The sequence below is a fragment of the Sylvia atricapilla genome, chromosome 4, assembly GCF_009819655.1.
Source record: "Sylvia atricapilla isolate bSylAtr1 chromosome 4, bSylAtr1.pri, whole genome shotgun sequence".
Classification (NCBI taxonomy): Eukaryota; Metazoa; Chordata; class Aves; order Passeriformes; family Sylviidae; genus Sylvia; species Sylvia atricapilla.
In genome coordinates, this window is record NC_089143.1 from 59,108,333 (window position 1) to 59,123,923 (window position 15,591).

A 15,591-nucleotide genomic window follows, 5' to 3' on the forward strand; every position below is an offset into this window, starting at 1 on the left:
ATCAAATGCAAATGTCTGAGCGATATTTATCTTAATTTCAAGATTTCTCACTGTTTTGATAGAGCAATCATGCTGTTTTAACTTGTTTTTAGTGTAAATATGGTGTATTCTAAAGACTATTTTTTATTACCGATTAATAATGTATAGTGTAAGCTTATTGATAAATTCTGGGGTGTTTGACCAAGGGTATATATGTTGGTGCTCAGTAGAACTGGAAATTATGTCCAAGTGTTTCCAATAGCTTTAGCCTGAGGTCACATTCAGTGTTGATGCCAAACTAATTGCTTTGGACAGTTTTTTCAGTGGGGACAAAATTGAGTAGGTTGTTTATAAGCAAGTGTTCCTTTGAACCCTCGGTCTCTCCGGTTGTTCTGTGTGAGATAAATGATGTTTAACCTTAAATGCTGTGTCAAAGGCGTGCTTTTCTACTTAGCCGTGTCTGAATCACAAGGCTGTGTAGGATCTTTGTGCCCATGAAGTTTGACTTCAAGACTTAGGAGTGATTCGGGTCTTAATCAAGGAAACCTCAAACTGCGCCTGATTATTGGTGTTTTTTTCAATGTTTGAGTTTCTTGCTTCCTGGTTTTATGAACTTACATCCAAACTGCAAGGACTGGGGAGAAAAAAGTGGTCTGTTAGCATGTCCTCTTGTACTCCTGTGTCTGGAAGGTATTTGTTCTCATCTTCAAATGCCCATTACATTTGTGGGGGAAAATCAAAAAGGTTTTGCACCAGTCGTTCCAAAGGAAAAGAAGAGCTATTGAAATTTAGTATGGCCTTACTCTTTGTGAAAGGGAGAATCCATTTTACCACCAAAACTGCAGGAGGTAGCATTATATTAGTGTAGGAGTAATATTTGAAGTAGGGGAATTAGCTGTATTTTGAAATGTCACAATTCTTTTGGTAGGATTGGCTCTGAGCAGATAATCTTGTTTTAAAAATAGTAAAACCTCACCTACATTGAAATTGTTTAAAATAATTGCTAATTTGTTAGCTTCCGACTGATTTACCTGGCTTAGTTGTGGACTTAATTATTACAATTTCTGAAGTAGGTATTCACTTGCTTTTAATAAAAACAAAACAGATGAACATTGATTTTCAGATTTAGTCAATCTTTTAGGAATGTAAAGAAGAAAAAAAAGTGCTCCTGTGCCTGTAGAATGTATGAGAAATCCAGACAATAAACAATACTAATGTAGTTTGTAACTGTGTGACTTCCATCATGTCTGGAAATTTTGGCAAAAATTGGACATGTAATCTGAACTGATATGCATAAAAAGAAACTAATCAGGATTAAAAATAGACATGTTTAGACTGGTGATATAATGAATTAAAAGAAAAAGTAAAGGGATAAATGAAATCATGCCTGAAACAGATTAAAACATGAGACTTTTTTTTTTTTCCCCCTGTAAAATAATAGCATGGAAACAAAAACCTTGCAGAATTGGAGTGGTTTGCATCCAATGTTGCTCACATAAATTGCACACATTTAAGCTTGAAATCAAATTCTCTACAAAGCCTTAATTTGTTTTTTATAAGAAGATGGAAGCAGTAATAAGGAAGCTTACTATAAAACAAAAACATAATTAATATAATTTTCCTCTGAGTTCAAATCACATATTTTTTCACTAATTTTTATTTTCATGCAGCAGAGAATCAATAGATTTTTCTCATTTTTCCAGCTAACACTCATTATGAATCTGTTTATTTTGCATTAAAGAAATAAATTAAACTCTTTTTTTTTTAAAAAAAATTATGAGATTAGGAGCTTTTGTAGTGAATATAAATTTGGAACTATTTTATATTTGATATGAAGACTGTTAAACATTATTCCTTCATTAAAAAACACAATTTTTTTTAGTATTATATACATTTGTTTGATACACTTTAAAAATTGTTAACATATGTAATTATATATATAAAATTTATTTATATATATATATAAAATATATAGCATGTTAAATATATGAACACATAACGCTTTATGATGAAGATTTGAGCAGATTTAGTCCAAAACAGGGGTGAAAGTGGTATGCAGATGTTGAAATAGGATTAAAGGATTAAATGGCAGGTGATAGTGTTCTAATAGTAGTGTGTACAAAGACTCAATTTGGGAATACATGTTATATAGTGTGCGGTCATCCTCTACCTATGGATGTGATGTCCAAATTCCTTGGTCAAGGTAGGATTTGTGTTGAAATACCACTCTGTGTGGTTCCAGATGCCTCCATTGCCATTTGTGTGTGCTCAGAATTCTTCAGGCTGCTTCCCAATAATTTTTCCTGCCTGTAGCCCCAGGGTTGTGAAGGTCTCAGATATTTGATGCTTAAGATGCTCCCATATCACTCGGGTTGTGACATATCTTGGCCTACCAAATACAGACACGTTGGAAGGAACCTTCCAAGCTCACTCTGTTCCTCTGATACTTTAAAAGAAGGTGAAAATGTGTTTTGGCCTCAGATGCTCCAGCCTTTTTGCAAACGCTTCTTCACCTTTACTCATTTAATCTGCAGAATATTTCATAGCACAAGGAGCCTTTCCAGAGCGCAGATGTGCCCCCTGTGGTCTGAACTTTCCCATCAGGCTGGTATTTGGGTTGTTGGTTTGCTGGAATCTTGGAAATGACGGGAGAAGATAAACCTGGTGGCTCACCTTGAGCTGATCATTCCATGCCTACTGCCAAGGGTGGTATGGAACAAAAGAGCATCTTTGCTAGAAGTACTGTAAGAAGAGCAAATTCACTGGAGTTGTTTCTTCCTTGGGTTGTCCCTCAGGCTGAGTGTGTGATGTGATGCAGGGGTTTTACACATGCTGTGTTCAGGAAGGGCTACTGCTAAGACAAGACTAATATTTGGACAGGCACGACTCGGCAGAGCTGCCTGAGCTATAGTGAACGTGCCAGTGGGACGCCTGTAGTTTTGTTTGTCAGTTAGTTTTCCTTTTAAATGTTTTCCATTACAGTCAAAATGTTCTGAGGTGGTGAGAATTTTTTAAAATGCAGTTTGTACTCCCACTGTTTTCTCTAATGCTCTGAATTTCTCTGTAGTTTCTCTGTACTGGAAGGATTTCACATGTGTTTTATTAGTGCTTCACTCCAAAGAATGCAGGCTTGAGGCTTTCACTATTCAGTTTCCAAATGGTTGTTCAAATACAGTTTTTATGAAGAGGGGATATGAAAAGTCCAAGGGAAGCAGGAGTGAATTGTCTCTTGTCCTTTCTGACATTCTGAATGTAGAAAAACAGACAAGTTCCACTCAGTTTCTGTTGCTTGCCTCTCCCTGCTTGAAGTTTTTTGAGTTTCCCTTGTTTTGCCTCTGAGCCACACCGTTAGTTACAGGATATTTCCTTCTCTGGGCGAGCTGTTCCTCAAATTGTGAAGTTGTAAACAAGGCCATGTCAAAGGGTGAGGTGAAAAAGGAAGTGAATGCTTGGAAGAAACATGAGGATAAGCAGTTACAGCGGATAAAAACTGTGTTGTGACTCCTGAATTCTAGGCCAACACATAAGAAAAATGTAAATTTTCTGCGACAGTTGGCTTGTTTTGCAAAGATGAATGGTATTCATTGATTTTTATACATAGGTGGAAATGAACTTGAAGTCATGCAATAAAATAAATTAGCAGGAGACAAGCTAAAGTAAGAAAAATGATCCTGAAGTGAGTTACCATCAGTGCAGAGGTTGTTCAAGCAATTCACTGGATTATAGTAATTATTTCAAAGAGAATTCCAACTTAATGGTGACAGCAGTTGAAGGCTAGTTACCAAAGCAGCATGACACTTTAAAAAAATCTCAAATTCTGATGATGTGCAATGGCTTGATACTGTGTCAGTATGAAAACTGTTTTAAAGCCACTTCTCTTCAAAGAAGTTTTCACCATTGTTTCATGAAATCTGTTTTGGTTTAGCCTACAGATGTGTTTATGTAACAGCTCCCTTATATTAGCTTGTAAAACCTTTCATTGTAGTCATGCATTGTGCACTTCCAGCCCCAGAAGTGTGTATTTGAATGAGCTCATTATTTTACTGGATACCTCTACCACCAAGGGCACTTTTGCATTTGTGCAGGGTAGATCTGTTGTACAAAATTAAGAGATATGGTTATTTAATTCAACCCCGTTTTTTCTTTTTTTTTATACCTCATTTCCATCTCCTCACAAAATAAATTACCATGTAGTGCCTGTGCATTGCCAAGTGCACTTTGTAAGTGTACATGCGAAGGCATGAGGATCTTGCACAAGGACTTTTTAAACAATATTTTATTGCCTGAGACACTATTTGTTTAGACCCTTGGGGACCTTGAATAAACAATAAGGTTTCACTGTAAGGGTGCTAGACAGATGATCTATTTGCATTTTCTTTTATGTTCTTGCAAATGTCTGTAAAACTGTCAGTTTGAAGGAGCCAGTTTATCAGTGAAAGGATAAGGAAGAGATAAGTCAGTTTAGTTCCACATGTTTGAAGTAGCTACTGCACTTACCCACATGTGTGTTGTGGATGAAAATATGCTACTCAAGTATTTTCATCTTTTTCACTGAAAGCGGAAAAAAAGTGTCATAAAAAGCGACCTCTGAGTTAAATAAAGTAAAAAATGTACTTTCACAGAACAAAATCTGCGTGCAAAAATCACTATGCCTAATCCCATTGGAAGAACCCTGAAATTCTCAGCTGGGATAAATCTGAGATTCACCCCTTTTTGTGAAATATATCTGAGTTTGGAATGGGATTTTAGGTGTTGATAAGCATGAAAAAATTCAGACCATAAATATCCTTATGTAATCTTCAAAAAGAATATCAGTTTATATAGATGCCTGCCTTATGCTTTGTTAAATTCACATTATCAGTGCTTTTTCTGTTATGTCTATTTTTAAAAGTCGTTATTTACTTAAAATTTCATAGAGCTTTATTTCCATTTATACTTAATCTGTTTTGTGCAGGGTTTTTTATTTCTGGAAGAAAAATAATCATGTCCTGTGCTGTCAGTGATTTCCTATACATCCCACTCAAAATATTTCTGCCAGTTCTGTTGAAAAAAACAGAAAACCAAAAAAAGCCCCAACCCATCCCAACAAAATAAAACAAACAACAAAAAAGCCAGGTTACTCTAGACTGAGAGTATGTTTCTTTATTAGCCTCATGATGGCTATTATGCCCTCTCATTGTTCTTGCAGATGTTTCCCTTGATTTTATTTTTTCCCTAGTTTTACCTTCAGTTATTTTGCTGATGGCCCAAACACTGCGCAGAATTATTTTCATCTCGTTTAATTTAAAAACTCATGCTGCTGTGCTTCACTGTTAAATCTGATTTTATCCTGATGAGGTGATCTTTGCTTTAATAGGGTAGGATTTTAATTGTATATGATATTGAATGTATATCCGTACCCCAGTGAGGAGTGGATTACTGGTGACAGATTTTAGATGTGGTAAAAAGCATGTGAGCATTTCTGTATCAAGACGTGCTGCTTCCACAACCTGTATGTTGAGAGGACTCTCTTGTTTTGAAGGCTTTTCAGCTGGGTGCTGTGTTGGACTACCCAGATCAGTGTGCTGATTTGCCTTTATGGGCAGTGTATGCCTCTAAATCCACTTCTGGACTTGGGAGTGTTTTTAAGTTAGAGGGACTTGTTAAAGTGAGAATAGGGATGTTGGGCTTTAGGGCGAAAGCTGAGTATTCTAGTCAAGTTATTTAAATATAAAGTTTCTCAAATTACTGTAGTTTGAAAGTCTTAATTTAAAAAGTAGTTTGCAAGTCTTAATTAAAAAAAAAAAAACCCCACGAAAATATTGTAGCTGTTAAGTATCTGACAAACCAGTGAATCGTGTGGCTTTGTTGCCTTATGTGGGCTTTGTTTTTCAGTGCAGGAGGCTGTGTTCTAATTTTCAGCACATCATTTGACAGCTTTTCTGTTGGGAATACCCAAAATACTTTTTTATGGCCTCACTGTACAAAACTAGCTGTTTAAAAAAATGGAATTATATTCATGAAAATATTGAGAACATTTAGAAAATCTTGCCATCACCATTGCAGTTTTCAGGAGTATATATTCGATTAACCTTTATTAGACAAACTATTTAGGATGCAGTGCCCAGAAGGTTCACATTTCACTTTGCTTTCAGCTAACACTTTTTTTACCATTTTCTTATCCTTCATTTTGTATGGTCCACTCACTTTCCTTCTGATTCTATCCTACCCATCCAGCAGTCAACATAAGAGCTTCAGGTTGAATTTATGAAAAGCACAAATGAATCGCATTCACAAAGATATCTCCTATCTCTGAAGAAAGAAAAAAGAATGAGAGCAAAACATTTCCTGATTATGATATTCTAGTTTATTTTATTAGTTTCTGTGTTGCCTTTAAAACTAGATTGGAGAAAACCACCCTTTCTGGACAGAAAACCAAAAAAACCCACCAGAAACCCTTGATACTCTTTGGAGGAAGCTCTGTGTGCCAGAGTTTTGGAGCAGAAGTTGAAAATTTGACAGGAGAAATAAATTCACTATCTCAGGGGTCTATCTTTGCCATCTCTTTCCAAATCTATTTCACTTCAGTCAAGTTGAAAATTTTTGAAAAGTTGCTGTTGACACATTTTGGTAGATAGTTTCAAGATCTCGGCAGCTGATTTCTAGACAGGTTGCATTTGACTGAATTAACAAACTCCATTGTGGGTGGGTCCATCAGGAATTTTTCTGTAGTTGCAGTTCTAAGAAGGGTCATGTCTTTGTTAAGATAGATGTGAGAACTAAAATGATTAAACTCTCTTGTTTCAGGCTTTTTTTTTTGTTTTGTTTTTCCCTCCTTTCTAGCAGCATAAAAATCTGAAACTGGCAAGGTGAGAGGAAAGAGAATAGGACAGGGTCTCGGGGTGGAAAGAGATAGGATTGCAGATGGACTAGGAGCAGTCATGCTCCTGGGAAATGCACAGAAACCTGTCTGCTAAGATTCATTCCTCTCTATAGCTTGGAATGCAGTGTAAGATTTGTGAGTCACCATTCCTATCCTGGCAGAAAATATCTGTGAAGTCTCTGGCTGTCTTGCTCGCCCCCTGTTCATCATTGCTAATACCAATCCATACTGCAGTATGGAGGTTGTATTTCTCTTTATATACTGAACAGCAGAATTTAATATTTACAGATTCCTCCTGTGCTGATGAGAGCCATGTAGTGTCAATTTGACATAACACAACTGCTTTTTTTTTTTTTTCTTTAAGTGTAGGATACATAAATGACCCAGTCTTCCCTATCAACCTCTGAATAATTGATGTGGCAAAGTTAATAACTCATAAATGAGGTTATACCACTGCCATCATGCTAATGACACCGGCAGTGCAATGGAAAATTTGATCATAGCTGCCTCTCTCAGAGTCTCAGTTTTGCAAAAATTTAAGCTTGACTCTTGAAAATACCCCCTCATTGTTTTCTGAGTGATTTTGACGCAAATATCTGTTTTAATTTTAGAGAAAAATATTAAGGGTTTTCTGTGCAAGTTACTTTGAAATTAGGTGAGCACTTCCACTAAGCAAAAGAGATGGCTTTAAAACATTACTATTTGGCTATATATTATATAGTAATAATATATTAGTATAATTACATATATTAGCATACTATAGGACTATTTAAGGTGTAAGACATTGTTTGTATTCCCTTCTAGGGTTGTAAGTGTTACTAAATTTGTTCGAAGAGGATGCTGGCTTATAGGATCAGAAGGAGTCACTGCAGCCTAGTCTGACTTCCTTCACAAAACAAACTACGATTCTTCCTTGAATTACTTTTCATGCTAAAGGAACATTTTAGAAAATTGCCATGGCATACCTGGTAAATATGAATGCAATAAATAGGACTTCTACGAAAAAAAAAAAATATTTGAGGAACAAAGAGGTGAAAAGGTTTCACCTAGTCCTCACACAACACTTGAAAACCATGGTTTCTCAGAGCTCAAACTCAAGGCTTTAGTTTCTGGTCTGCTTTTCTAATCCCTGGAATGTTTTCATGTATAATTTGTTTATTATTACTTTCTCTTGTAGGAAGGGGATCATCTAATTCAAAATTGCCATCTGTTCCTGCAGTTTCTTCAGTGCCTGAGGATTCTGCCTCCAAAATGAGGTAACTTCTCCAATTGATCTGAACAGCTGTGCTATGGCTCATATTATTGGTATTACAATTGATACTCTGATCAATTGTACCTTAATAATGTCCTTTTGCTAATTTTCAATAACTAATGAAGGTTTGGGAAAATACTGAGTGTTGGATAATTCCTTCTTATACATGTATATCACTTAAACATCGTCAAAAATCTGTATTCCTTTTTACAAAATTTCAGTGACTTTCTTTATTTCTAATCACACGTATCTCTCTACTAGTATTACAGACAGGCTTGAGCATGCTCTGGAAAAAGCTGCCCCACTTCTGAGAGAGATTTTTGTGGATTTTGCTCCCTTTCTTTCTCGGACTCTTTTGGGCAGCCATGGGCAGGAGTTGCTGATAGAAGGTACAAGTAAGTTTCCATTTAAAAGAGGGGGGTTTTATGTTCTTTGTTTTACCTTGGAGACCGAAAATATCTTTATTTAAAAACTTTAGCCTTGCCTTCCCAAACAGTGCTGTCCACTGGATTTCACTGCCTCCTGTTCCTTCTGTCTTTAGCCCTCTGAGGTCACTGCCTCCTCATCTCTGCTACCTCTTTGTGTCCATCTTCCTTTGTTTTCCAACTCTCCTGGCCATTTGTCCTATAGGAGCTGGCGTACAAAATGTGTTTTGTGAGCTTTAAGAGAAATTTTGGTCAGCGCTTTGTGATGTATATAGTGGAGCGAGTTGGTACAAAGACCTGACACTTATACTGGGACATTGTAACAGAAGGGTTCTTGGGAGCCCTGTCAGTGGAGTGTGTTCTGGTCTGTCTCTGACGCATTAGTCAGCTTCTGCCTTTCTGGTTTCTAACTGGAGTCATGCAGGTAGGAGGAATACATTGAGAGTGAGGAGGAGAATTCTCTGGTGCATGTGAGAAGACGGGGATTCCTGGGCACAGCAGTGATCATGGCTCTTCCTGGTGGAAGATTGGCATGAAATGGTCAAGATGGAGATGGTGAAATTTTCTTTCTGCTGGTGGGTTTCTCTGTACCTAAAAATGAGGCTCAGATCTGCAGTGCAGACATTAATGTCCTCAATTTAAAAAAATTGTGCATATCGGAAGGCTGAATTTAGCAGTGCAACACCAGTTTTTCAGTTTTCTCAGAATTTGGCTGTATCATATAGATTGCTTTGTCCGCTGATTTTTAGAGCAAAATTTTAAGGTTTTGTCCTGTTCAAGAAGTGACAAGAAGAGCTTGTTGCAGCTTCCAGTGCGAACTGCACTCGTGGTAGAATCCCCTGGTCGCTTAACTTGAGCTGATCGCTCACATATGAGCTGTGTTTGCACTAACAGATCTAGTTTCTTCCTAGGGAATTAAAGTTCTTTTAAAAGCATTTTTGAAACTCCTGGTGTCTTGGATTAGGAGAATCATCCTGTTTGTAGTGCTGAATATGAGCACTGCCAGAAACACAGTCAGCGTATCAAACACTGCTAAGTGTCTCAATGAAAACTGCTGATATCAAAATTGAGACTTCATTTAACTTGGCAAATTGAAGTTATTTAGTTTAGGAGTTTAGCTTGTTTACCATTTGAGGTAAGAAGAAATGGAAGAAGTGTATGAATTACTTTCTGCGAGACTCAAAAAGATGGGATTCTACTTTTGTTTGTGCATGTCGGCATCATTTTAGCTGATAAACATTTTAAAGGAAGCTGCCTTGTGAAAAAATTTGTTTCATTCATTTAATAAGAAAAACCAGAAAAGCACCTTTTCTCAAAGCTTTATTTTCTAAAATAAAATTTTAGTTATTTTTTTTCTCTGAAGATACAAGAGAATCTGATTCAAAGTATTTTAACTGCATTGTAGTTATATACATGGATAGATGAGCATTTCATAAATTGGATGAGCAAAAAAAAGCAGGATAATCACTGGGAGTGTATGAACTGTCTAGACAAAAATAAACGCACAAAACCAATTTTTGGTTCTAAACCTCAGCTACAGACCAGCCCAAAACAAAGTGCGGATACAAATAATAATAATACTCAAATTAGTTTGTAAACAACTGAAAATATGTAATAGGTTACTGCTTGCACTTCTGCTTAGGTTTAGTGTGGGGTTAAGGGTCAAAGTACTAATAAGAGTGTTTGGGATGTCTGCTGCCATGAAACAAAATGGAAACTTGATTGATAGCTGGGGGCTGAAAGGAGAAGGCGCAATGGAGAAAGCAGAGGTCATAAAGCCATTTCCCTCTCTGCATATATAATGACCCAATCCTTCGAGAAATAGCAAAATGTAGATACAGTGGATTAATATAACATATGTTAACCACACTTCTGATCATTTTGACATACAAACGTTTATGAAACTGAGTAATGGGGGTAAGAATTACTGTTAGCTGCTTCTTTTAGATGCAAGGCATGGAATTTATGATTTCCCTCTCACATACGTACTTTTTATTTTGTGCTGATGAAGTACAAAATTGAACTGGAAATGGCATGAAAATTTCACTTTTCTTTTGCTTGACAAAATGCTTCTAACCTATTGCACTTCATAATAGCATGTGTTAATAGTGCCATATAAGCATGCATTTATGTATCCTTTTTTTTCCTTTTGTAGGTCTTGTGTGCATGAAATCTAGCAGTTCAGTTGTGGAGCTGGTGATGCTCCTTTGCTCTCAGGTGAGGTTTAAGTAAATATCTGAAATAGATCTGTTGGAACACAATGGAAATGACAGATAAATTTGTAATTTAAATTTTACTTTTAATTTAGGCTCATGTGTAATAGGTAAAAAGACTGTACAAGATCTTTTGATTAAAAAAGCCACAGTAGTTGTCTCTATTCAAATGGGGTTTTTTGTTACCTTGCTATTGAACATTTACATAACCTTGAAGATGGTGTGCTACGTAATTGTATGCTGTCATTTTTGTAAGATGAGATAGTATCAATAAATATTAAAGTTAAAGAAACAGATTGATTCCTGCATCTTGACACGCTGAATCCTCTGGGATAAATAGAATTTTTCCTTTTGTGTAGAGGTTATGAAATGAGTGATAAATACTTTTAAAACCCTGTCATTTCTAATTGATTTGACAAGTACTGAGGATTGGAGAAAAATTTAAGAAAGCAACCCTGGTTGTCATCAGTTTGGGACATTCTACATTCCTAAAGGCAAAGTGATTTTAGATACATAAGGACTTGAGAACTGCCTGTTCCTGTGGTTGGAAAAGACACAGACCCTAAGGAACTTTCTTAAAATTATGTATGCTGTATGCTGTATTAATTGGATTTTTTCAGGGTGAAAGTGTTTGGTGGTTTTTTTTTTTTTGTTTTTTTTTTTTGTAATTAAATGGAAGACTGTTTTTATTGAGCCTTTCTTTTGGTGCCTTAAAATTATACCTTTCTGGTAGTAAATTCCCCTACTTAAAACTTTAAAATAGCCTTTTTTAATGGGAATGGTATTGGTCTAGAGGTCAAGGGTTCTGACCCATTTCAAAACCTTTGACCTTCATTTACAACCCCTCTGGTTTGCTTGCCTGACGAATAAGGATAATGCAAAATTAATGTTTCTTCACATCGATTTATTCGTTTTAGTGCCTATATTGCCAAATTTATTTAGAGTGTGCTGATAGACATTTCATGAATACAAATGAAAGAATCATAGAAGGTGTGAAAAATCTATAGTCTGCATTGTCAATAAAGTGCAATAAGAACAATTACTTCTGGAGATTACACCTAATAGATTTTACAATGAACTAGTGAAGAGTAGTTATGTTTTCCAGTGAGGTTATTATTAATGAATGTAACCAGAACTTTGCTCATCTAGTTTTCCGTCTTCCTCAGGAAATACAGTATCGTTTTACCCTGAAAGGAATTTAATATTCCTTGCGGAACTTTTGGAATTTAGAGGTTGTTATTTTACATATGGCAATACTGGAAGTGAACATTGTTCACAACTTCTAGAATATGAACTTGCAGCTGATTTAAATTATAAAAGAATCTTTGCTACTGAGAAGTCCGTATAACAAATTTTGCTGTTCATTCAGGAATGTGTTAAAGTAAAAACTAATCCAGGTATTAAATATGTGTCTGACAACTCGGTATTACCATTTAGAAAAATTAGTTTTGGTATCCATGCTTCTTGTATCAATAATTAGTGCTTGACCTTTCCATTTTTTTGGGGGGTAAGGTAATCTAATCTTTCTTAAAATCATGTTGTGCTCTGTTATTGTACGTCACTTGTTTGGTTTTGGGAAGTGGAAAGGATAAGGAATAAATGACGTGCTCTAATGCATCTATTTGTCATATGTGTCACAATGCCACTTAATGCTAATCTAATCAAATTGAAGCTACGGTGATTGCTTAGCAGTACAAGTTGCACAGGCTGAGGTGGTTCTTTGTGGAGTAGTAGAAATAAACCAATAAAGTCACAAAGACCTCAAAGTCTTTTTAAAGTTACATAGCAGCTGTAATTTTTGGCAGAATATGAAAAATGATGTGAGAAATGAATCTAAAATTAGCTCCAGATGTATACAGATTGTTCTGGGGTGATAATTACATTTTTCACTTTGAATTTTCCTAATTCAAAGAGGTCAGCATGGCAATCACAGAAGTGATTTATTTTGTTAAGAAGTGAACTGTCTTTTGCTACATGAAAGCTTGAGAGATATGAAATTGAATTTCAAGCTGACATTTTACAGATACTGGGAGGAGATGGGGTTGAGCTTGATTGATTTTTTTTTCTTTTTTTTTCCTTCTTTTTATTTTCTTTTTTTCCCCACAAGATAGGGTGGGAAATGAAGTGATATCCTTTTGCTAAAATTTTAATTAATTTTTAAGAGGAGATGGAGAGGATGCAGTGCCAAAGATCAAAAGATCAGGTCAAAAACCAGTTTTTAATCACATAAATAATGTGGCATAGTTATGAAGTAAGTATCTGCAAATTTGATTTAAAACTTCACAAATTTGTCAGCCATCATTTTATGAAATTGAAAGATTGCTCTGATTAATCTTTGGTGGTTTTTGTGATAACCTCTTCTCAAAATTCATTTTATACATTTCAGATATGATGTAAGTACTCAGATTGTTTTTCTGAAGCACATGACATTTTTCTGATGTTCATCTAGATGTGTGGCTGAATTAGTCTTTTCTTTCTCAGAAATGGAAAACGGAGTAATATCCTACAATTTTTTGATAAAATTGTGGAAATAAAGCTCTTTAATGGATGAAGTAATTTAAAAAAAAATCAAGAGATCGTTTCAGAGAATTGTATTTGTGACACCTGGTTAATTTCTTTCCTCATTTCAAATTCATATGTTTAGGCATCTGGAAAAACTTATTTAATGTTTTTGTGTTTGCTTGTTGATGTATTGCTTTCTGTTTAACGTAAGGTTAAAAGAGAAACAGGTGGTTTGAGACACAGACAAAAGGCTTTTTCTGAGACAAAAACAGTTGTGCTTTTTGATAGACACGCTACATTTTGAGACATGTCTGTCTGCGTGTACTTACATTTCTATAAATCTATCAAAACATAAAGAATCTTTCATTTAATATTACTGCAAAGTGTTCCTGCTTATTTGACATTAATATCATTTTTGAAGGAATCGACGTTGCATTCAAGGCCACTTTATAAAAGCGTTGTGTTGCTCATCCTAATTCAGTCTGACACACATTCCAATAACACTACCTCCCTTCTAGGGTTTAAAACTAAATTTATGGCTGAGCATTGTGAAGTGCATCATTTAAAAATGGTTTCAACCCAAAACATCTAATAAATAAATAATGTGTATGGCTACTCAGTAGCAGACTTTCCAGACTAGAAATCATTCCATCGGATACTCAACAGTCCACTATCGGAGAGGGCTGTCAGATAAATCTTATAGTAGCTGCATTCATGTCCTGTAAATCACATGTTATTGTCTGAGCCTTCTGCCAGGTCATCTATTCTTTTCCCATTTATCAGAAATGCATACAGTACAGTGAACCTGGAAGCACCATCTCGTCTGGCCTGGCATCCTGTCAGGGTAATTAAACCAGTCGAGAGAGAGAAGTTCTCTTTCTGTTCTCTGAATGAGTGACATCAGGGTGCTGGAGGTGCTCACGTGCAGTTGTGAGACAAGACTTCTGCAGGGGGATACTGGTGTCACCCCTGAAGAAAGCGTTTTTTGTCTATAAGGGCTATCTCTCTCTGTGTCCAAATCTCAAAGGGGCGTGGATGAATGGAGTTTGCATCCATAGAGCATAAATGCTACTGTGTTTCCTTTCATTTGTCAGACATTTTCCTGAAATACATGACTATGTAGGAAAAACTGTGGTTGTCCCCCCTCTCTCATGAAGGATTTAGAAATATTTATCTCTTGCTCGCATGCGTGAAGCATTTGTCTGATTATTGTAGCTCCAAGGTGAAAAGGTACAAAGCAGGTGAGATGGGTTCTGTAATGTTCCTTGATGCCTTTGGATTTACAAAATTTCTGGCACTTGAAAGATGCTGCTTTCTGTAGGATCATCAGTGGAATTTGTGTTAGAGAACTAATTACGTGGCTCTTCTCAGATTCATCTTCTACTTAGGAGCATTTTTCTATTGAGTCAAAATGTTCTAGACTGCAAAATAAACTTACACAACAGATTCAAATGCTGTTCAACTCTTGGATAGTTTTCTAAAATTGGTGGAATGCCACCCGACCTATTTAAAAGGTTACAACTGAAAATTAATGAATTCTGCAGACTTGTATGACTCCCTCCACCACCACTGCCCACTCATGCACCCCTTGTGCTTGTTCAAGATAATTCTGATTTTTGGTTCTTCCTTCCTCTATCTAGTGTCTCTTCAAAAGGACTAAAGGCACTTTCTTGATAACTGATGGTGTATGTAAAACCAAGACCAATGTTTCAATACATTTAATCTCTAGATATTTTATCTTTTGGAAATACTGATATGATACATTGTAATATAACTACGTTACCATAACTGTTAGATGCATAGTGGACCTTGATAAAGTATTACTTCCATGGAGAGATGGAAGAAGGAAGCATAAACCCTAATACTTCAAATATTTTTCATGTGCAGAGATAGCATCTCCTCATGTTGCCCAGTGAAATATAATCGTGGTTGAAGATGTCATGTGCAGCTCTGACACTTTTTAGAGGGTTATGTCTGCATTTAAATACAGCAGAGGCTGATTAGTAGTATTAAGACAGAAAATTACACTGTGAAAGTTGGTCTTACTGCCCTTATAGGCAGACTTAGAGATCTTGAAAGACCTTTCTTTTTTCTTTTTTGTTGTCTCACTTAGTTGTTGGTGGTTAAGCAGTGAGGCTTTTGCCACAGGGGTTTCTTTAGCATGATATTTTATATTATACCAAATCCCTTTGCTGGCGGATTCTGGTGCTCATAAAGAAGTCAGTGTGCATCTCTTGCATGGGCAGTATCCTGGTTGTCTCATCTCGCTTACTTTGATAAGGAATCTTAATTGAGCAATACAACATGCTCCATGTACCCATATGAGCTGTATGATTCCATTGTTTTCCCTAAGGAAGA

At 36.0% G+C, this 15,591-nt stretch overlaps 1 protein-coding gene across 2 annotated transcripts in view; it reads left to right on the forward strand.

Moving 5' to 3' along the window:
• LRBA (LPS responsive beige-like anchor protein) overlaps nucleotides 1–15,591 on the forward strand; it is a 363,721-nt gene that overhangs the window by 89,115 nt on the left and 259,015 nt on the right. Inside the window, exons 31-33 of one of the 2 annotated variants that reach the window (XM_066318056.1) lie at nucleotides 8,019–8,097; nucleotides 8,355–8,488; nucleotides 10,674–10,735. In XM_066318056.1, the coding sequence (XP_066174153.1) occupies nucleotides 8,019–8,097; nucleotides 8,355–8,488; nucleotides 10,674–10,735 (275 nt within the window). The remainder of the gene's footprint in view (nucleotides 1–8,018; nucleotides 8,098–8,354; nucleotides 8,489–10,673; nucleotides 10,736–15,591) is intronic. The other variant, XM_066318055.1, reaches the window with a different exon arrangement.